A 22190-nucleotide genomic window follows, 5' to 3' on the forward strand; every position below is an offset into this window, starting at 1 on the left:
AGGACAACCCACAGACGAGGGGACAGGGCCACCCACGGGAGAGAGGACAGAGGCGGGGGGGACGGGGGTGGGCACCTCGCACCCACAGGAGAGGCCACCGGAAAGCACAGGGGACTCCCCTGCACCCGTGCACCCCTCCCAGGTGCATTTCTTCAGACTTTCAGGACTCCCACATGCTCCCCGCAGGGGACAAGGGACCAAGGGACCCCGTTCCTCGATCCTCCTGCTTCAGGGACTAGGACACCTCCCTGCACCAGGGGCTGTGTCCTCCAGTGGAATCAGCATTTCAGCCCACGGGTGTGGGGAGCTGCAGGAACAGGCATGGGGTTTCCAGGCTGGTGTGAGCAGTGACATTGCCCCATCTCTCAAATCTCTCCTCGGCTCTAACACTCACATCTGCCTTGCGGGGCTCTGGGTGCTGAGTCGAAAGGGAACTGGGTGGGAAGGGCAGAGATGAGCTGTGCCAAGGGCTGCTGGGGGCCAGCGAAGGAGCCTGACTCATCCCGTGCCCATGCTGGCTCCCCGCCGGCCTCAGGGTTCCTGGCAGAAGCCGTCCCTGCAGAGGGGACGCGGTGACTGTGGTCATGGCACTTCTGGGCACTGGCCTTCCCACACATTGGGAAATGGCTTCCCGCGCCTGCGCTGCTCTGTAGGGAGGTGGGTGACCGTGTGGGTGAGATGAGGAGAGGGTTGAGCCCAGCACGGAGTCCCAGACAGCCCCTTCACTCCTGGCTCCTGGCTGTGGCTACCAGGAGGGTTTGTCCCTCTCTCCTTCCAGTGGGGAGCCCCGTTCAGCTGTCCTTTCAGCAGGAACCGGGATTTCACCCTGCAGAGGGCAGGGATGGAGCTGGCTGGTACCAAGCATCACCCGGTTGCCCTTGCAAAGGGCTGTGTTGCAGCAGGACTGGCAGCGTGACCCCCACCCACCCACCCCAGCAGCAGGGCATGGGCTGGGTGGGCTTTGCCTTCTGGGCTCACTGGGACACCCTGAGGTGACACTGCTCCTCCGTCACCACTGCAGAGCCACATGTCGTTGTGTGGGGAAACCCAGCTCCTCCGCCCGGCCCGCAGCTCACCGGGTCTCCTTTCGCAGCCCGCTGGATTTCCTTTCCAGCTCTGAGTCAGAGAAAGTCACCTTTCATGGGGAGGAGAGACGAGAGTCCCGAGAGCTGGTGGGCTGCAAAGCCTCAAAATGAATAAGCAGCAGCACAGCACCCAGCCCCGGGCTTTCCCGCAGGGCACAGGGACAGGAGGACGGCACACGGGACCACACAGGGGTGTATGAGCCTGTCCGTGACCCCTTTGCTGCAGAGCAAAGCCTGCCAGCCCTTCCTCCGCCTGCTCGGGGTGCGGGGCTGCAGCTGACCTGGGGTCTGCCTGCTGCGTGGCTCTCCCTGCCTGCGAGGAGGAGGAGGTGGCGATGCCAGCGCTGCGGCTCTGAGTGCAGGGAGCTGCGGGAGTCCAGGTTTGGGGAGGGGGAGAGAGGGGGCAGGTAGGACCCCCAGGCCCAGCCAGCGTTGGGTCGTGCTCGCCGGTGCTGCTGCAGCTGGGCTGGCAACGCCTGCAACTCGAGGCAGCGCAGGAAGCCGCTCCGCTCTCCGTACACCAGCGAGGAGGGGATTTCCAGCCCGCTGCATCTCTGCTGGGGCAGCGCCCTGGCCCCCGCCGTGCTCCTTGTCCAGGGGCCATGTTGCAGGAAAAGGGCCTGCAACTGACTAATGGAGGATCTGCATCTCCCTTTTCTGCTTTGGGAAGTGGGGTGATGGCAAAGGGCAACGGCTGGAACAGATTACATCCAAGGCTGGGAGATAATCATAGCCGCCGGCTTGTTAGCCAGCCCCAGCCCAACAGGATAAGCCTTTATCAACCAGGGATTTCATCTTGTGTGACAGCCGCGCAGTGACGCGCCGGACCCATGGGATCTAATTACCCCAGCATCAGCGAAGATGCTCAAGAGCCGGTTTCCCCACCGTGCTGCTCCCTGCGCAGGGAAGGCGAAGCTGCTTAACCCTTAAACTTTTCATGCTGAAATGAACTTCGAAAGGAGTCAAACATTAACTCACAGCTAACCCTGACCTTGCATGGGTTTTTCCAGTTGTGCAAACCAGATCTACCAAAATAAATACATTTTGTGGTGCGATGGAGCTGGGCTGGAGGTGCCATTGCCCAGTGTTCAGCCTTGCCATGGGTTTACAGTGTGAACAGGGAAATCCTGGGTGTAAATGCCTCCACAGAGCATATCCTGGTGTGGGGCTGAAGGGCGAGTGCAGCCATGCACGAGGTGCATGTCCGTCCCGCGTGTGTGGTCCTGGGGTGCAGGGCCATCACCCTGCTGGGTGCTGGGGGGGCGAAGGGCACTGGAGAGCTGTGGTCTGGGGGCGAGGGAGTTGGGGGAGCAGCCTGGCAGGAGCTGGGAGGAGACGGTGACCCCACTGCAGAGGGTGCAGTGATGATGGATGCAGGATGATGAACCCCCGGTTACTCTGTGGGCTCAGCAAGGTGGGAGTCAGGCTCCCAGCCCACCTGGGTCACCCCAAGGCAGCACCCAGGTGCTGGCAGCAGGAGGAACCACGGCCCCGAAGCTCTGTGGAGGTGGAAAAGGAGTGGGTGTGTGGGTCCTGCCAAGGGGCTGTTTACACAGGAACCTCTGGGTTCCAGGAGGAGCAGCTGCTGCAGCACCCTCCTAAATTACCCTAATGTAAATGAAAGGGGAGGTTTAGGGCACCGAAAGGTGGAGCATGGCATGGCACACCAGCCTGGGGTGGTGGCTACAACGCCACCTCAGCCACCAGCCTCCTGCCTCTGCTGCTCCGCGCACCCCATGCAGCACTCTTGGTGCAGGGGGCCCGCACCGCCTGAGCACGGGCACAGTGGGTGCCAAGGGGCCCTCGGGATGCTCATCTTCAGCCACAGCTGCCACGCAGAAGCGAACGAGCAATTATTAATTACTGATGGACATGGCGTGTCCCATGCTGATGTCTCCTGGAAGCAGCCAGGGCAGAGGCAGTCCCCACTCCCCAGGAAGCTCTTTCACTCTGGGACCCTGTGCCTGGCACCCTGTCCAATGCAGAGCTGGAAAACTCCCTGCAGGTGCCTGTCCCTGTCCCTTTCTGGCCCCTGGGGGACACTGTCCCCTGTGGGAGAGGGATGGCAGGGATTGGGAGGACCCAGAATCATGCTTTGGCTCCCAGCAGGGGAGTTGCTGATGACCCAGCTGGGCATCCCCACCATCTTCCTCACCTGTGACTCTGCCTCAGGGAAAGGTGTAAATAGGACAAGTCTGGGGAGGAGCTGGGACTTGTGATATCCAGCTGGTGCCAGGCTCCCAGTACTCCAAGCCAGCCAGCTCTTGGACACAGTGCTCTTGGGAGGCTCCATCTCAGGTGAGTGAAGAGGCTGCAGTGAAACAGGCTCCACGTGAGTGCCTGAGCTCTCCTGGAGTAGACCCTGTCCCCACAGAGAGCCTTGCTGTGGCACCTGAGTTTCTGGCCTCTCTTGTAACCTTCCCATAGGGCAGGAGGGTGGTCCCCTGTCTGGGCATGCCAGTGTCCCCAGCCCACTGCACTCCTTCCCCACCCCTCCCCGGGCTGCAGAGAGCCACCAGCAGCAGCCTCCAGACCTGCCCCATGCTGGGACCTTCCTCCTCAGTGTCCCCCTTCTGATCCGGCCATCGCAGGGGAGTCAGGCTGTGCCCCAGGCAGACCTTGGAGAAGAGGTGTTTATTACTGGGGGGACATAGAAAGTCTTTAAGCAAAATGGCTTAAGGCTCTGTTTTAGTGAGGTCTGGCCAGGTTAAATGCTTAGTTCCCATCTTTTAAAGATTGTGCCCTGGGATGGAAGGGAATGGGGTGCAATGGATTCCTAAAGCTACAGTGCTTGTTCAGGGCTTGTGCTTGGCAGGGCTGGAGCTGGACCCTTGCCTGGGAGCCAGTGCAGTGGCATTACCTGCTGCTCCATCCGTCTGCCCCTGCTCCGCAGCCACCTTGGCTCTGGGAGCTTGTGCTGCTGGTGGGAAAACCGCTCCGAGGGGAGTGCCGGCTCTCTCGCACCCTGTGCACCCCAGGGCCCATGCAGTGGGTACCCAAGTGCTAAAGCTGCTGCTGGCATCGCCTGGGTGCTGGCCCTGTGGCAGGAGAGACCCCCTCTGTCACTGTCCCAAGCAAAAGCCTGCGGTGACCTGGGGGCTGTCAGCTGCCCTTTCGCCGGGCATCCCCAATACGCTGGACACGAAGAGACTGAGCCCACTGAGCACTGCAGAGCCCGGCAGTGCACATGAATCCCTCCCCGACAGCTGAGAGACAGGACAGAGGACGGCACGCTCGCACCCCAGAAGAGAAGAAGGAGCTGGCCTTGAAGCAGCTCCCCTGTGCAGTGCTCCCCCGGCCCCCTGTGCTGCGGCTCCTTTGTCTCTCCCAGGCTGTTGGGTGATTCTCGCCGCTCTCCCTTGGCCGGGGTCACTTCAGACAAGCTGGGATGCAGGAGAACGTCCTCTTCACCCGCAGCAGGAAGGGAGTTGTGCTCCTGATGTCTCTGGCTCTTGGGACCAGTCCTTGCAGAGCTCCCTCTGTCCTGGATGGTCCTCCTCTCCCTGCTGGCAACAGGGCCTTTATTTCTTCTTCGTCATTGAAAGGGGATGTCCCATATCTCTGCTTCAGGTGCCTGCGGACCTAGGGAAGGAGGGAGAAGCAGAGTTAGGCGACTGTTTCCAAGGACAAGCCCAAGCCTGCCAGTAAGGGGAGCAGGGAAGCAACCTAGTACCCTGGGAACTCATCCTTGCTCTGAGACCCATGGGCAGGCTCAGCTGTGGAGCAGAGCATGGGTGGCAGAAGCTGGTCCCACCTTGCGGGCTGCACCGCCGTTGAACTCAGCCAGCTGCTGCCTGAAGCCAGGGTTGGGGTTGGCAACAGGCCGGATGGTTCGGACGGCATCCAGCACCTCTTGGTAGCTCAGTTCTGTGACAACCATGACGTAGGCAACAACCACGGTGGTACTTCGGGAGATGCCGGCAAGGCTGGCAAAGGAAAGGGCAGAAGGGCTGTTGTCAGCAGTGCACCCTGGCCCCACGCTCGCCCCTTCCTCCACCCTTGTGCTTCAGCTATTTCAGTTCCTATTCTCCAAGAACTTGCTCTCTGGGAGGCCTGAGCCCTTCCAAGGTCTTCTCCATCACTGCCTAAAAATACCCGCTCCTCCCTGGGGAAGCAAGAGCAGTGGCTGCTGCCTGGCTGCCTGCCCCAAACCCCACTCTTCCCGCTCAACTCAGCTGCAGTAAAATGCTGCCCGGTCTCCAGGGCTGCCTGGATCCCACTTGGTTTGAGGCAAAAGCCACAGCTGAGGGTGGATCCTGGGTTGATCCGTGGGCATGGAGCCCTCTGGCACAGGCTGGCTTTGGTTAGGGGTCTGCAGCCAAAATGGGAGGCTGGGTCACTTCTTCTCTGCTGTACTGGGGGGACACGGCATTGGGCACGGGGAAAGAAGTGTTACCAGTGGACGAGGCAGTTCCCTCCATGCAGGCGACATTGGTGGATAAAACTGATGCATTCCTTGAAGTGCCTCTTGCTAGCAGGAAAAACAAACCAGACAGAATAAGGACTTCAGGGGTGGAACATGACTCCTAGGCTGCATGCAGTGCAGCCCTGAGGGTTTGAGGATGAAGCACTGATATAAACCGCCTGTTGCTTTACAAGCACCATGAGCACCTGCTGAGACCTGAGCAACTCGGTGCTGCTTCCCCCCAAGGGAAGGTGCATGGGCTAGCTCATGCCGTGCTGGGGACAGGAGTGGGTGCCTTTGTGCAGCTGTGCTGGGGACATGTGGGGCTGCTCAGCTGCCCTGGGACTCCTGTGACTCGTGATGGGACAGCGGGAGCTTGACAGGTCATGCCATGCCAGCACCCTTGGCTGGTTCCACGCCCTTTACCCGCTCCCCTCTCCAGGCATCTCCCGGGGGGATGCTGGCTGCCCCTCTCTGTCAGTGCTGCAGAGGGGCTGCCCCTCACCTCACCCTGGGAATGGGACCTGCTCTCCAGCGGTTACTGAGCTGGGAAGCTGTTGGCGTCCAAAGGTAGTTCCCAGCACTGGGGCATTGCGCCTCTGGCCTGCGGGTCATTGCACTTGAGGAGCTGGAGGTGGCACCTTGAGGGCTCAGGGTGCCGTGAACCCTCACCCCCCCATTGCCCGGCAGAGCCCAGCCCTCCTGCACACCCCAGGCTGGCCCTGACCTCCCTGCGGTACTCACATATTGGCCTCGGGGGTGTCAGGCAGGGGGATGCGGAGGTAGGTAATGTCCTGGAAGACACAAAAGGAAGAGGAGAAACTCGGGTGTTGTGGTCGGGGTGTCATGGGTGCTCGCAGCTGGTCCTGCAGTGCCTTTGCTGCCCGTCCCAGTGCTGCCTGCGCTTCGCTCCCCCAACGCAGCATCCCCCCGTGCTGGGATGGGGCCGCTCTCTCCCTTGGCAGGAGCGTGGGGAGAGCAGCAGGGGACAGGCAGCTGGTGGGAGGGGGTGGGAAACAAGATGATGCTGGAGAGCTGGAAATAGCTTCCCGTTCAAGGCCAGGTTATAGTCACAAGACAGCCCGTTTCCCAGAGCTGGGGCGGCTGCCCAGCTCCTCTGGGACTGCTGGTGGGGAGAGGGGAGAGGTGTACGTGCCGTGGGGTGCTCAGAAGAGGAAGGAAGGTGCTGCAGCATGGAAGGAGCTGCAGAAATACGCACAGTGGTGTCAGGCACAGAACCCTACCTGCAGCAACGGCTGGGGAGATTCATGGATTGAAACGATGTGGGTGATCTTGTTCCGGCTTAGCTGCTCTAGGTCTTTGGCATCTAAAGGATAAAACTAGATATTAGCACTTATTTGTTTCTTGCCCTTTTCTTCCCACAAGTGCATCTGCTGCGCTCCTGTGGACAGACAGCACACAAAAGCCTTGCTTGAGGATCGGCTGCATCACACCCCCCACACGCAGCAGCGCAGACACGGGCAAATACCCAAACATGTTCTCAAAATCTGGAATGCGACCGCCACGATACCAAACCAGAGACCTCCTCCCTCCAAAGGCACTTGACCTCACTGCTTGTGCTGGGGTGAGAATTCACATCGGCATGGAAAAAACTCCCTCCTTTGCAAGCAGGCAGCTTCCCGCCTGCCTGTACTTGTCCCCAGTTCGGGGAGGAGATGTGTCCTCTGCCTGCACCTCCCCTGTGCAAACACGCATGTGGCAATGGGACTTGCTGCAGCCTGAGGGATCTGCTTTATCTTGTGAACTATGGAAGCGGAGCTGCAGCCATTCACATCACCCCTGAGTCTGGCCAGGTCTGTCTAAGCTCCCCTTTAGCACCCAAGGGGGCTGTGGAAAACACCCGAAGGGTGATTAGCAGCACTCTGCATGTATCCTCGCTGCAGTTGCATGCAAATAAATTGGGTTTTCTCAGCTTTCTGGGGCAATGACCTGCTTCTCGCTAATGCTTCAGCATCCCTGGTTGTGATCCTGGGCCCTGGTCCAGCCCAGCGGTTGTTACGCTGGGAGGAGAGCGTGCTCGTCTTGCTGGCCAAGCAGCTTTGTAGCCATCTCCCTTTCATGCCATGACCAGTGGATGCTGCACAAGCTGCCAGAGAGGAGGAGCAACATTTCTCCCATCTCGTTGTTTTGGGTTTCTAAACTTCCACGTGGTGTAAAACCTTGGCTCAGGAATCCAGACCGCAATGTGCTAACAGCGTGATGTGAATTTTAATAGCAGTGAGCCTCCAGAGAGTCGATCTGCGGGTGAGCCAGGTTGGTTGTGTGTGTGGGGAGGGAAGTGGGGACCCTCATGGGGACTTCCACAGAACCTGCCACCTTCCCACCTGCCTTGGGCAGGCAGAATGACAACAATTAGTGACACCGGCATCAAGGCTTACAGTGGCTGGAAAAGCTTTCAGTTGGAGAAAATGTCTCTGTGACCTCTGCTTAACGTAGCAGGCCTGAAATCTCTGTTGTCATGCTGCATTGCTTGGTAGAGTGATGCTCAGGTGGCATCAGGCCCCTACGTTAGTGGTTACTCGCAGAAACCCCCATGATGAACCCGGGAACTGGGTGCCCTTGCCCCTCTGCTCCCAGCAAGCCGCAGCCCCCAGCCCACCCCAAGGTGCTCCATGGTGCAGGGACCACAGGGCTGTCCCAGCCGGGGCTGCTGCTGCTCAGGCTCTGATGGCATTTTCTTAGCAATTCACACCAGCAGTTATAAACCTTCTCAGCACTTACAGCAGGAATCAACTACCAAACGTGCCACGAGGGAGGCAGGAGCGCTACTAAGTGCTGGTTTGTCATGGCAGATGCCAGTACTTCGTCGTGAATTGCCCTCTGACACTGAAAACCCCTTAAAATAGTGAACTGATGTGAAAAGAGGTGAATGTCTCCAGGAGAAAGTCCATCCTGAGAGTGGGCAGCCCGCTCCTACAGCTGCGAAACTGGGGTGCATCACTCCGAGTGGCTTTGCTCCTGCTCCCTCGCACTGGTGTGTCACCACCAGCTCCTCTGCTCCTGGCACAGGATCCATGCCAGCTCGAGCACATGGCACAGCTCACCGCGGCGGGTGAACTCCCACAGGACTTGGGGGAGGTTTGAAAGCAAAGCCTGGCTTTCCCTGGGCCACCCTGCATGCTCCCATCCCCTCCCAGCCTGCCCAGCTCACTGCCTTGCACTGAGGAAGCGGGATGGCCGCAAGGGCTTCCTGGTCCCAGCCAGCGGTGTCATGTCAGGGATACATCTTGCTGGGACCCTTCCTGGCGAGGCCACAGCCCCCCTCGGCCCCTTCCCCCCGGGTGTCCCGAGAGCCCAGGGCAGACGTTAAATAAGGAAACCAAAGTGAAGGCAGAGGGTTTCTGCCTTGCGTTTCCCCTGGTGCCTCCACTCTTGCCGCTGCCGACACAAACCGAGGGGCAGAGCAGAGCGCGTGGTGGGTGCATGCGGCAGGGCATCGGGCAGCGTTGGCAGGCAGGGAGGTACGAACACAAGCAAACCCAGCTCCCCGTCGGAGAACGTCTCTGTGGTGGTGGGGCTCTGCTTACCGATGAAGTTCCCAAGGTAGAGGCCGGGGAGGATCTGCGGGACACAAGGAGAAGTGGCAGCATGAGCAGCAACCTTGGGCTGTGGTACCCATCGCACCAGGAACCCTCCCGAGAAGCAGTGACTTTGGCCAGAAAGGCCAAATTTCTGCGGTTAACGTGACAGTCACCTGCCCTAGGGCAGGATCGGTGGCTGCGACCGTGGTTGCTACCGGGGCTGCCGCTGCTCTGGCATCCAGCACAGGGGGTGCTGGCACCCCAACCTGCACAACTGCCTGGCACTGCGCCCTCACGGGCGCTGGGATTCAGCCACGACGTTTTTATTGCTCCTCTTGCTTATTATCAATAGATTCTTTGTTAGGGCTTTTTTATCTGAGCTCAGCAAGATACATACGCCTCCGTACAGCTTGGACTATACCCACGGCCTGCGGAAGTCCTGCTGCCCGAGGGACGGGGAAGCAACAGGCACGGAGAAGCCTGGGGTGGATGCGGTGGTCCCCCCCTCAGCCCCAAGCTCTGCTTCCCCTCGCTTTATGCCTTAGAGAGCCCTCTTTGAACAGATCACTCTGGACACCATGTCTTCATCTTATTTTCCTTGTGAAATTCCACTTTTCATATTCAAAAGATAATTACTTGACAATGCCTCTGTTAATTGCACTGCAGATACAGAAGTGGGATACCTTGCAGCCCTTCTCACTCAGAGATATTTTTTATTTTCCCTGTCTCCCAGCCTGGCCAGCAAGGCTCCCCAGACTGTTCAGCCCCTTGTCCAGATGGTTCCCCTCCAGCTTCTCTCTGCTGCGATGTTTGGTGCCTGGGACCCAGGCAGGCAGAGGTGGTTTCTACCAGCACAGCTGGACTCGTACTTATCTCACTTCCCCCATTTGGAAATGTTTCTCTTGGTCAAACAGCTTAAAGAGGGTTTTATTACGATTCCTAAGATTTTAGATCAATTTTCTACTGACAGGGTGCCTTTAACTTGCAGCTGCGGCACCGAAAGGAGGTGGTAGAAGAGCACCAGTTAGCAAGGGCAGCTCCCAAGGGCAGAACGCTGAGCCATGAATAGCAGCACGTTCCGTCCCTAGCACCCTTCTGACCCACTCCTCGCTGGAGAAAACGGGGCAATACAGCCCCGTCTGCAGCACTGGGCACTTCCCCAGATAATGAGCAGTTATGGGGCTGGGGAGGGGTGTTTAAAGCTTAGGAGCTGGATATTCCTGCAGGAAGGTGTCTCTGTTCACCTGTGATGGGGAGAAGCTCAAACAACCACAAAATAGCACCTAACCCCTTCAGGCAGTGACGCTGAGCACAGCTGGCCCCACGGAGCAGGGAGTGTGGGACTGCGGAGCTCTGGGTCGCACAGGGCCCCTGGTGTGTGTTTGGGAGCTGGTGCCTTGGTTTTAAATGCGTTGGGAAAGGTTCCCCCCCTCCCTCGGAGAGGATCACTATTATCCCTGCCCTCCACACCCCCCAGCCATGGCTGCAGGCTGGCACAGGGTCCCTGCCTGCTTCTCCTCCAATTTCACTCCGCCAGCAGGTAAACAAGCTGCCTGACCTCCGAGCACTGTGCCGGATCCGGTGCTGGTGGGTGAAACTCCACTTGGCACGGCAGGGCAAGCCAGGCAAGCGTCTCCCACCTCCAGCGCCGGGACAAGCTGCCCCGGCATGGCCGTCCCCGCAGAGCAGCCGCCCAAGCGCTCCCCGTTACCTGGCTCATGCCGTTTCCCATGGCCGGCAGCTGGCGAGGAGGGGGGGACAGGGCGCGGGTGTCCTTGTCCCCAGTGCTGCCGTCCTCCCCGTCCCCAGGCGCAGCCGCCGTCCCCGCTCCGGACGCTCCCTGGTCGGGTTTCCGTCATGAAGAGCTTGGCTCCCTCGGGATCACTGCCCGTGGCGGGGCGGGATCGTTCCCAGCGTGGCTGTACCGGGGCAGAGGGGACCTCGGCCGCCGTCCTCTGCGGCTCCTGCTGAGGCCTTTCCCTGGCGGCTGCTCTCGCCGGGAACAGACAAAGGAGGAGAAACTCCCCCTCTGCGCTGTGGTGAGGGAGCGCGGGGGCCGCGCTGGCTGCTGCCTGTCGCCGCCGCCGCACAAGGCTGCAGTGTTGGGAGAAGAACAAAACCTTTGTCCTGCTCCATCAAGGAAGGTCTGTGGCAGCATGCCCACCCCTGCCTGCGCCATGCCCATCCCTGCCTGCCCCTGCCTGCGCCATCACCTCCCCTGCCTGTGCCGTGACCTCCCCTCCCTGCGTCCGCCGCAGGGTGTGCGAGACCCCGGCCCCACACCTGGGGGCAGGCAGTGGATTTTAGAAGGTTCTAGACCCGTTCGTTCTCCCCCTCTGACACCAGCCCCAGCAGCCGTTAGCACCATACTGGTCTCACTGGGACTGGGGAAGTGCTGGTCCCCGTCCCTGCCTGGCAGCAGGAGGGTGGCAGAGACAGAGCCAGGGGTCTGGGGACCGCCCGAGTCCCCAGCCTTGCTCAGGCAGGGATCCCAGGCTGCCTGCAGGGTCCCTGCAGCCCCGATCCTTGCCCCCCCGCCCACTGCATGGTGTCCACCTGCCCGGAGTGTGAGCAGGTGGCTCCTCAGTGTCACAGGGGTTGGGGACAGCCCGGGCCAGGGAAGAAGTCATCCCTACCCCTGTTCCCTGTGGGGTGCCATGCCGCGGCCCCACATAGAGTGGGAGACCCTGGGGGTGCAGGGTAGGGGGGGACATGGAGCGTGGGACTTGGGGACATGGGGCAGGGGGCACACGGCAGGGGACCTGGGGACGCAGGGCAGGGTGAGAGGGGATGGGGGGACACACCGAGAGGGCCAGGCCCCGGCGCGGGTGGCGCACGTAGTGGACACACCGGCGGGTCGGGGACACACCGGCAGTGGGAACACGCCGGCGGGGGGGGGGGGGGGGGGGCAGTGTCGGGGTTCCGGTCCCGCGGGCGCCCCCTGCTGCGCGGCGGCGCGGTTGCCATGGGGACGGGCGCGGCCTGGCGGGCGCAGGCCCCGGCGCAGGCCCCGGGGGCGGCGGCGGCCGCAGCCAAAGGCAAGCGGGGAGTAACGGCTTGGAACGGGGCGTCCGGCGGGTTCCCCCCCCGGCTCTTGCACATCCCCGAGGCAGCGTGTTAAACCCCGGACCCTCCCAGCGCGGGTGAGGGCGAGCACAGCGCCAGCGGGACCTCCTGCCCCATAGACCAGCTGCTGCATCCCACCTGCCCGGCACGAGGAGCTTTTGCCTTAAAACCACCCGAGGATGGTGTGTTGTGAGGGGGCTGCAGAGGCTCGTTTGTGTCCGTGGGCAGGTTTAGCTGCCACAGGTAAAACTATTCCTTGCCCCGTCCTCTCCAGGGTGTTGCTCCCACCATGGCACGGGGGGGCTGAGCTGGACGTGTCCCCCCTCTGGACCTTCGCACCCGCCAGCCATGGCATAAGCGGAGGCCGAAGGTGGTTTGTAACACTGGGCTGTAACCTGCAGCGGTTCAGGAATGGTGGGGTTGGGCTGCTGCTGCCCTGGGGGCTAAAAGTCAGCCTTGTGCTGCCTGTCCTGCAGAGGAGTGTGCTGACTGCACGGGGATGCCACAGTAGAAATAGTGGAGCGTGGATTGTAAGACCTGCCCTGTTCTAGCTCCGCATGGTCACACAGAGATAGAGAAAATCGCCATCAAGCCTCCTCCTCCACAAAGAAAAAGCCGTTCTCAATGGTATCTGTATTTATTTATTTTTTTTCTTCTCTGCGTGTGTGGTGCAGTTGATCCCCAAAAGCTTCTCAAGGGCAATTAAAGTGAGTCAGGCTATGGGAGAATTTGTTGTGCTGAACCTTAATTTCTCTTTCCATGCAGCTGAGTCAGAAGAACTGTTTAGTGAAGAATCTGAAGAGATTTCGGAAGCAATTAGAAAGAGAAGCAGGAAAGCTTGAGGCAACAAAACGTGCCTTTATTCCCAAGACCTTCAAAATGCCTTCAGAGTACCATTTGTTTGTGGAAGAATTTCGCAAGAATCCTGGCATCACTTGGATTCTGAAACCAGTAAGTATGTGCTCTCCCAAGGAAAGTGAGACACAGATGAATGGATGCCTTCGTTCTGCGGAGGAAGAAGAAAATATGCAGGAAATCCACAGGAAGAACTGGGCAGAGCAGGGTGGCTAGAAGCAGCAGTGCTCCTGGCCAGTGTCTTAGTCAACACGTACTACCAAAACACTTCTTCTTGTGTAACAATTTATTTGAGCAGTAGAAAGGCGACTCAGTTTATTTGTAGAGCCAAAGTTAATTCAGTGGTGAAGGTATAAAGTGCAGAGTTCTTGTGTGGAGGAACGGATTGTACTCCCAGGGGTTCTCGTGCTGGGGTTATGGCCAAGTTCATGCTATGAAATCTTTCAGTTTGGCTGCAGGTGTGCAAGAAGGTGGGTGTGTGGAGGGCGGCTGTCTAATTGGGCTTCTGGTTAAGCAGCATTCTAGGGCAGCCCCTAAAGATGGAGCTATGAAAACATCTGTTTGGTTTAGGGAAATCCCACTATGTTAGATGTCAGCCAGTGTAAATCCAGCCACTTACTGAGCGGACTTTCATCCTGAGAATGTGAAGAGATTACGGGAGGCTCCATGAGCAGTGTGGAGCACAAGTTGGGGTGGATTTGGTTGGCATTAGCTTCTCTCTGCTCTGCAGTTAGAGACCTCAGGGGTAGCCTCATGCTCTGAATCACGGTTGTCCCCTCAAGCCTATGGCTGGCTGGGGCTGTGCTGAACACAGCAACTTCCACTTCAGCCAGTGTCCTGGGAAACAATAGAAAAAATGTGTTTCCTTTAGAAATTATGACAATACATGATGCTGAGAAACGCCTTGCTTCTGCCAGATGATTCAAGCCATTTAACATCACGAGTATCGTGCCGTGGTGCATAATTAAAAATACACCCATCTGTGAGACCTGCGAGCGAGCAGTCGCTTTGCTTTGCGCAGCAGGTCTGGCGAGGAGGCTGGGACAGGAGGATTCACCTTACCCTGCAAGTCAGGCCCACCAGTAAGGGCACGCTTGTGAGAAGTGAATGGGAGGTAATTATGCAAACTAACATGTGAATTACAGCCAGGAGGATAGCAGCTAGTGATTATCTAACTCTACAAATGGGAATGTGTTAATTGGCAACAAAACCCCTTATATTAAGCTGATTTTGTGCCCACAACCTCAATTAACATGGTAAATAACAAAAACAGAGTAAACAAGGATGTATGAAAAGCCTGTGATTACTGAGATTATACCAACAACTTAAATGAAATAGTTTGTGGCTGACCTCAAAACTCAAAAACAAGTGAAAATAAACTCCATGTTACTCCTTCTGTTGGTCTGTGCTCTTGAGAAGCCCCATGTTGTGACAGCTCAGGTTGTCTGCTCCCACACTCAGATGCAGTAGTAGGTCAGGACGTGACCAGTGCCCCATCCTGGGGCTGCGGGAGTCTGGACCTCCTTGGGAAGGTGTCCTGGGGAGCCTTGCTTCTCGGGTGGCTTATCTGGGCTACTTGTCACCCGCTTTTAGTACATCGTGCAGCCTAGGCTGTCTTCAGCATTGTTCTGCTCTTGCTTGCCATAGCTCTCTGACAGTTTTCATGACTTTTCTGTTTAATTAAGTTCTTCTATAGTGTACACAAATTTAAAATGTGACTTAACAAAATTCCTGACAACATATGTTGCGTTACTTATATTTCCGCAAGCACGTGACAGAGTTTGTTTATTCGATACTGTGGAAGTTCCCCATAGGCTGGCTGCCTGCCATGCCCTTTCCTCCAGGAATCCTCCTAACACTTACAAATCTGTTGTTGGATCCCCCTGCCCCTGTAACCTTAAATAAATGTGCCTGCATACAAACAGATGATGAATCAGGTTATGCAGATCGTCTACACTGAAATACTGTGAAAGAGCAGGAAATGCTAATCTTAAAGCTGGTAACTTTGCTCTTCCATCTGTGTGTTGGCAGGTCACAAGGTGAAGGAATTTCCCTGCTCCAAAAACTGAAGGATATCGTTGATTGAAGAAGGTGAGAATGATTCTCCGTCTTTGCCTTGGGGAATATCCAACAGGCATTTGGGTTTTTTTGCTCTTATTTCATTCTCTCCTTCTGCTAGTGACGCGTTCTGTTCTTGTTCTCCTGTGCCTGTCTCGTGCAATACTCTTTCACCATTCCCCAGGGCAACAACAAAGTTTCTGACTGTGGCTTTTCCCAAATGGTGAGATACTTCGTCTGGGATCTGACTTCTTTTGCTTTGTGTGCATGTTAATGTATAAACTTCTGATCTTGGGTAGGTATAACATTAGGCAGCAATATCAGCAAATGGGTTATATTTCTCTGCACTTCATAGGTTGAGAGTTTATGTTCTAGTGACATCTCTAAGGGCAAACCACCATTATTATGCCAGGAATGGCATTTCCCTGCCTTCATGCCCAGTTGCTCCTTTCCTCTTCTCCCAGTACATCCCACTGAAGGCCTGGTTATCCAGAGGTGGATTTGCTCGCTTTCCTAAGACAGGATTTACTCTGAATAACGGAGATGATCGCTGTATCCTACCTGTCTGCGTGTGCCATAAAGAAGGCTAAGAAAAGGAATGTACGATTCTACTGCTTGGTATTGGATGCATCAGATGAACCTTGTCACTTCGGACTCCTGCAGACACCTAAAGGATTCAGCTGTCCTCCTGCTGCTGCTGTCACCCTGTCTCTCTCCTGTCTTTTTTCACTGGAAAACTGGTGTCACCAGATCACTGGAAATGTCAGTTTGACAAATCAGCTAGGACCGAAGCTGAAATGTCAGTCCTGGTTTTATTGTTAGTGGTTGAATGCTGGCAGCCTTTCTTCTTCCTTAGCTTCACAGAATGTAAGGACAGGGTGATTCATGAGAGAGAACTATTTGATTTCCTATGTGTCACACTTGCTACTGTATTGAGTTTGATAGCTTTCATTTGATTAACACATCTTCCTAAAAGGTATCCCACCTCAATTTGATGGCTTAGGAGACAGGAAAATCCATCACTTCTCTCTGTGAAAGTTCAGCAGAGTTCATGCTTTCTCTAAATGATCAAAAGCCTTTCCAGAATGGGGGTACAAGCTGCCCTGGATGAAGGCATGCTGAGGTTTGAGACGTGCTGACATGAAAAGCTTCGTGCCAGCCATGAGGTACAGTACTAGCTCAGGCCAGTCACTGTTTCATTTTCCAGGTACTACTCTTGATTACTTCTGATTTTTAATTTTTTCCTACAATTTTTAGTAAGATATCATCATGCAGTATTGGATTTAAGCACAGGTAGTTGAAGCCTGTGATTACAGACAGGGAAGATAATTAATTGGCGCCGGGGCAGAAGAGGACTGTTTAGAGTGAGAATTACATATTTGCTTGTTCAGTGTCTTTTTGTCTTTGATCCTTATCTCTACTTCATTCCAGATGTTCATCTCACAAATGTGGCAGTGCAAAAGACTGTATGTGATTATGATCCCGGGAAGGTGAGGGATACGCACTGTCTGCAGACTGTTCCCCTGCCGCCTGCCGTTGGGGCTCTTCTGGCAGATGCGAGCAAGTTGACCTCATCCTGCCAGCTGCCATGCCGTGGACGTGTGCTGCAGCCACTTAACTGTGCTGCCTTGTCTCCTGATACCCATAAATGTGGTTTTGTTGGTAGCAGCTCTAGGTGAGAGGCTGGGTGAGTGTTCTGCTTTAACCGTTGCTTTGCAGCCGTCTGCGCATCTACAGGGCTGATTTTTTGACTTTAAACCTAGTAACTTTCTGGTTAGCGCTTTTCTGAGATGCGGATATCTCATAGCTTAGCCCTTCACTTCTAAGACCTCAGCGGTACAACAAGGTTGACGTTGCTGCACACAGTTGTCACTGTTAAGCTTCCTCTCTCAAGAAGTGGCAGCTGAGAGAAAGAGACAGAGGGAGGAAAAAAAATATTAAATGGGATGTCAGATTCCTCGTGAATCTGAGATGAGGGTTGACGTTTGAGAGTGATGGAGGATGGTGTTGAACTTCCCATTTTATGGGCTGCTCCCTTCTATAAATCTCTCTTGTCTGTGTGGAAAGGAGAGTCTCTGCAATACCCTGATGGAAGATAAGATGCTGATTGCTGTTAGAAAACTTCTGGTGGAGAACTAGGGACCTTTTTTCCCTAGAACTGTACAGCTGTCATGCTTGAAGAGTTTAACCGCATTGTGGGGCTGGTGGCACCTACCTTCTGGTCTCTGTTTTTTTACTAAGAATTCTTGCTGAGCTGTGGAGACTACAGGGTGAGGATTGAAAAGAATCACGTGGACTAAATCCATGGTCATCTGTTGGGAACGGCTTCATATAGTTGTGTTTGGATGTCTCAGGGCTGCAAGTGGGGCAAACATGGGGCAGGGTTGGTGGAAGTTCTCTTTGTGGATACAGACAACACTTTCATCCCCAGCCTCCAGAGTGTTCAGAAGGTGATTAGCAGTGACAAACACTGCTTTGAGCTCTACAGCTATGACATCCTGATCCATCAGGATCTAAAACCTTAAGGGTGTTAATAAACATACAAGGGGTTAGAGTATCAGGGCAGCTACTTTCCCTGGACAGGGGTGTCTTGTGATGCTTCTGCGTCTTGTAGGTAGGTGCTTGCAAGCTGGCTCTGGGTGAGCCAGTCTGGAACTGCAAGTGAAGTGTAGAGAGGTTTGAACTGTTTTACATGAAGGAAGCTGGTGTCCAGAAGAAATACAGCTGGTTTTGCTCAAAGTATCAGAGTTTATTAGCTGGGCGCGGCACCCTGTAACTTTGTCTGTAGAATCTCTAGCACTGTGTTGTGAAACCCTGCCAATTTGGCTATTTCTGGAATATGTTCCCTTCCAAGTATCAGCATATCACAAGTACCACAGCACTTGCCAGAGATGGAGGGTTACCATCATCTCTTCTCCTGCTTGTGTATCTTTCAGCAGTGCCCCATCAGCCCTGATAAACCTCCAGTTGGTGCCTTTGGCTGCCAGCACTAAACATGACCCGTGTCTGTAGTGCACTGGCTAAAAGGCAGACCCCAACTGAAAGATGTCCCTCCTGCCAGTTGTGGAGAAAAGGACTCCATAGGACTTGACGGTATTTAAAACAAAACAACAAAAAAAAACCCTTTAAAACATAATGTGACTCTAGATATTTTTTTTTCTTAAATACAAGTTTTCTCACTGGCTAAGTGAAAACTATGTATCATTAAAGTTCAGCTGAAATTCTCAGAATATTATCTGCTACATACGCAACCCAAGTATTGCAACAGCAGGAACCCGAGAGCGCAACCGACTTGTAATTACAGGAGTTGAGAAAAACAGAAACAGCAAATAGTACTTCAGAAATTACAAGCAAATAGGATTTTTTTTTTTTAGTCTTTCAGCCTTAATCATGTAAAGTGCAAGCAGTACCATAGGTAAGGAAATTTCCCTTAGATATGATTTACGTTGACGGTGCTCTCCTGTCAAACGTCTCCTCTAATTTACTTTTTTTTACCTCTTCTGTCTAACAAGACAGCTCTGTGTTCTATCAGCATCAGTCCAATATTTCACGTGATGCCATTGGGGACAGCTTTATTTCAAACGAGCAAATAAACGCAGCTCAGCTGTGGTCCTGGATAGCTCTAATTTGCACAATCTACTCAGTTCATAGCCTCAAACCAAATGACTGCTTAGGCAGCCTGCACATAAAGAGCTGGAGTAACTTCAGTTGGTCAGGAAACAAATGAATCGGAATGAAAGTCCTCGATGTCATCACAGTGCTCAGGTAGCGCTGCTGGGCTCTCGTAGAATTGCTATTTGAACACTGTGTTGTGCTAGGAAACTGTTTCCAGGAGACATCCACATTCCGCTGCTAAAAAAGGGTTAATGCTCATTCTGTGAGTTCTCCTCAGCATTTACGGCTTCAGCTAGACTTTGGTTTTCACTTGTGTGTCTTTCTGGAAGCTAGAGGGATTTTTTTTTTTTTCTTTAGTACCATCAAGAACAGGAATAGAAACTTTGCAATAAGCTCAGAATGTTCTTTGGCTCGGCGCATGGGAAAGAGATTTGGGGTTGGATTTCCTATTGCTTCACACTTACTCCTGCCTCTAGCAGAGTAATGATTTTTGTAGACAGGCGTTTCTCTTAGATGAACCATTGGCAAAACTGCCGTTTCTCCCTAATTTACTGTTGTTGTATCCCCTTGGCTTCTGGAGGTGCATGCTTCACCTTCCCTCACTGACAGTAGCCAGGAAAACTGAACTCAAATGTCATCTTCTCAGAGACACACTTCATAGTGTGGACAGGGAGAGCAGGCGGGCAAAGATGTTTATTACCTTCTAAGGGGTTTTATTAAACTGTTTGGAATGGATGGTCTGGTTCCATGTCTGTCTTGGCAACTGGTCGTAATACTCTATAACCTTTATAGCGATTAAATGGTGAATTTCCAGAAACAGAGCAAAGTAAGCAAGCGTGCTGCCACTTCAGAGTGGGAAAACAAAGCAGCACGGGGCTGCAAAGGGAACGGAGTCTGTGTCAGAGCTGGGACTTGCACAAGAGCTGTCTTTCAGAGGCCCTTCTCCATTGTGCCTCCTACACTTACTGCTTCTGCAGCTCTCTGTTTCAAGCAGCTTGTCTTGCAGCATTTTGTGGCTGACTTTACAACTGTGCTAACCTCACATATTAATAGTAGAAAGATGTTCATCCACTGTTTTCAGCTGTCCAGCTTTGTCTCTGATTGTCTGTGAGTTTATTCTTGTGCGCAGACAGATAATTGTCATTGCTCAGGTACTTCAGTGTGTGTATTTGATGTTGTAGGCTGGTGGGGAAGGAGAAGCGTGTTGGAGGCTTTGACCTGATACGGAACAATGGGTCTGTCAGCAGAGGGGAAGACCCAGGTACTCCGGTGAATGAGAACATCATGACAAGCACACGTTTAGGTGCGTACTCATCCAGGGCTGGCAGGGTGCCCTGCTCAAGTCCTTATAGCATCTGCCCATCAGCAAGAGGAGAGCACACACCTTTCACTGAAAAACAAAAGAACAAGAACGTGTGTGTGAGCTCTTATGGGGTTAAGAGACCAAAAGGAGCAAATGCTTTCCAAAAGTGGATGTAAGTGACCAGGCTGCAGAAGCACTGATGAAAACAAGCCTGTAAATGTAGTAGGAACAGTTTCGTTCATAGTCCTGCTTTTCAAGCATTAAGTCACAGCAGACTTCTTCATATGCCAGCTTTGCTGCAAAAAACACTCTACAGTCACTGTGGGGACTGTTTACTGGGCACTTTCCTGAACCTAGCTGTGCATCTTACTGTTGGGAAGATTCTGAAGTCATACTTCTGGGAGGCTGACATGTATTGTAACTTTATTTCGCAGCACGCAGCTCAGTGTGCTTACAGTCCTCTCTGGCTGTAGTTTCTAACTAACAAGACATGAGTACAGCCTCACCTGAAAGTGGGACATTACCCCACCTCTACAGGAAGGTAGAGTAAGGTGATGTGTGATTCCCCTGTTAACGTTTTCATTGCAGGCTGCTACGATGACAGGAAGAAACAACTGAAGCAGCTTTTCAGGAGTCTTCCTGCACAGCAGAAAGTGTAGTGCTGATCCCGAGCTTGGGATGGGAGCGATCAGCCTGGATGAAGTTTGCTCTCTTTTCCTCGTATCGGGCAGCAGCAGTTCCCACTTCTCTCAGGACACTGCTGGCTCAGCGCAAGATGCTGGCCGCCTGCTTCTGAAGGTTCCCCAGCTTGGAAGCCTGAATGAAGTATTTCATAGTGGCTGACATAAGACACAAGGGACGCTGGCTTCTCAGCTGTCCACCTGCACTTGCAGAGCTTACTTCTGTACCATGTAAGAAAATAAAGGGGATAAACACATTCTGTACAGCAAAACTAAGCTCTTAGGGAGGACAGCCACCTGGTCCTCCTACTGCTACTACTATGGAAACATGTCAGAGCAGAAAACCTGTTGCCACGATACTGTAAAAATAACCTCGCCATCACATGTTAGGGAGACGCTGGCTGGCTGTACTACAGGGTTGTGTAAGAGTGCAGCTCTAACATCGGGACTTGGCACTGTGCACTGCCGCTTGCTTCCAGAAGAGATGCAATTTTCTGAAAAAGCTACAGGCAAGATAGTTCAGGTGATAAGTCGATGTTATATTTAATCTGTGTATCTGAAACTTAAGCTTGAAGTGGACAGCCTTGCTTCTTGCAGTTGTACGTTTAGGGTACGTGGCATTAGCTACAGAATTTTAAAACTTAGATCAAGCAAGGGTAGTTGGCTTTTTAGATTTAAAGAAACCACACCTCGGTTTTAAGGAGTCTGAAACAAGGTATTTTTGGAACTATGTATAAGTTGAAGAACGTGTGGAACCGGACAAGGCAGTGCCAGGCTGTCTGGAGGAGGGACCGCTGGAGGGTGGTCAGGGAGCCAGGAAAACGGTGGTGCCATGTTCAAAGTTCTGCACGGCTGTGCAGAAGGGAGGAGAGCAAGGGATCAGGCCTCTGTGTTACGTGTGTGAGGTTTGACAGAACAGGTGAGCTACCTAAAGAGCTGGAGACAGAAGGACAACTGCCATATTTAAAGTTTTTAAATTCTATCCAGAAATATCTTTACAGAAGTTGAAAAAAAGAAAGGGCTTAGCAGGTCTCAGACACTTTCCTGTACACGGAAAAAAAAAATAAAACTTACTGTAGTCCATTTCTAATTATGATTTTTTTTTTTAAAAAATCTTCTTATGGTCTTAACCAAGTTGTGCTTCAGACTAAGGGTAGCATAATGTTAAAACCTTTGAAGAAACCAATCAGTTGTCCTTTTACAAGACAGGCTCTGTGACTATTGCTGCTCAGCCCTCTTCAGGCTGCTTTTTTTAAATATACATACGTTTTATCCCTTCATCTAGTTTTGAAAACCTCTTTTCTGTGGTCTCTCGCCTTACAACTTAACAGCAGAACATGTTTTCCAAGCAAGAATAAAAGGATGCTGCCTCTCCCTATCCCTCCCTACAAATCTTAAAGAAATTCTTGACGTGCTTCAGATGTATAGTTTGGCTTTGTTTTAATACCACAGGCGCGCACAACTCCTCTTCTGTGCTTCGGGCACACTGTGGAGTCCCAGTTCCTCCTACTCCTGTTCCCAGCACAACAAAGAACCAACTCTGAAGCCAAACTCCAGAAGCACTCGCACAAAAACCCAACA

The 22190-nt window shown here is 53.8% G+C and overlaps 2 protein-coding genes across 13 annotated transcripts; one reads left to right on the forward strand and one right to left on the reverse strand.

Annotated features, from left to right (window-relative positions):
• Positions 1–121: 121 nt before the first annotated feature.
• On the reverse strand, positions 122–10874 carry DUSP15 (dual specificity phosphatase 15). Its single transcript, XM_054218405.1, has 7 exons — positions 10744–10874; positions 9039–9072; positions 6735–6817; positions 6235–6284; positions 5482–5556; positions 4840–5011; positions 122–4667 (listed from the first exon to the last, which is right to left on the reverse strand). Exons 1-7 carry the CDS (start codon positions 10762–10764, stop codon positions 4455–4457), a joined length of 648 nt encoding a protein of 215 aa, XP_054074380.1. The 5' UTR covers positions 10765–10874; the 3' UTR covers positions 122–4454.
• Positions 10875–11039: 165 nt separating this feature from the next.
• TTLL9 (tubulin tyrosine ligase like 9) lies at positions 11040–20866 on the forward strand. 12 transcript variants are annotated; one of them, XR_008468998.1, is made up of 6 exons: positions 11040–11176; positions 12864–13049; positions 14985–15044; positions 16443–16686; positions 19808–19929; positions 20518–20866. XR_008468998.1 is itself a non-coding variant. In XM_054218408.1 (3 exons), the coding sequence occupies exons 1-3, from the start codon at positions 18745–18747 to the stop codon at positions 20586–20588; spliced, it is 225 nt and encodes a 74-aa protein (XP_054074383.1). In that variant the 5' UTR covers positions 18442–18744; the 3' UTR covers positions 20589–20866. The 12 variants fall into 12 exon arrangements, 1 of the variants encoding a protein (XP_054074383.1); XR_008468997.1 differs by lacking the exon at positions 11040–11176 and adding an exon at positions 12643–12725; XR_008469001.1 differs by lacking the exon at positions 11040–11176 and adding an exon at positions 15196–15234 and having other exon boundaries at positions 12915–13049.
• Positions 20867–22190: the final 1324 nt, after the last annotated feature.

The sequence above is a fragment of the Rissa tridactyla genome, chromosome 12, assembly GCF_028500815.1.
Source record: "Rissa tridactyla isolate bRisTri1 chromosome 12, bRisTri1.patW.cur.20221130, whole genome shotgun sequence".
NCBI classification, from domain to species: Eukaryota; Metazoa; Chordata; class Aves; order Charadriiformes; family Laridae; genus Rissa; species Rissa tridactyla.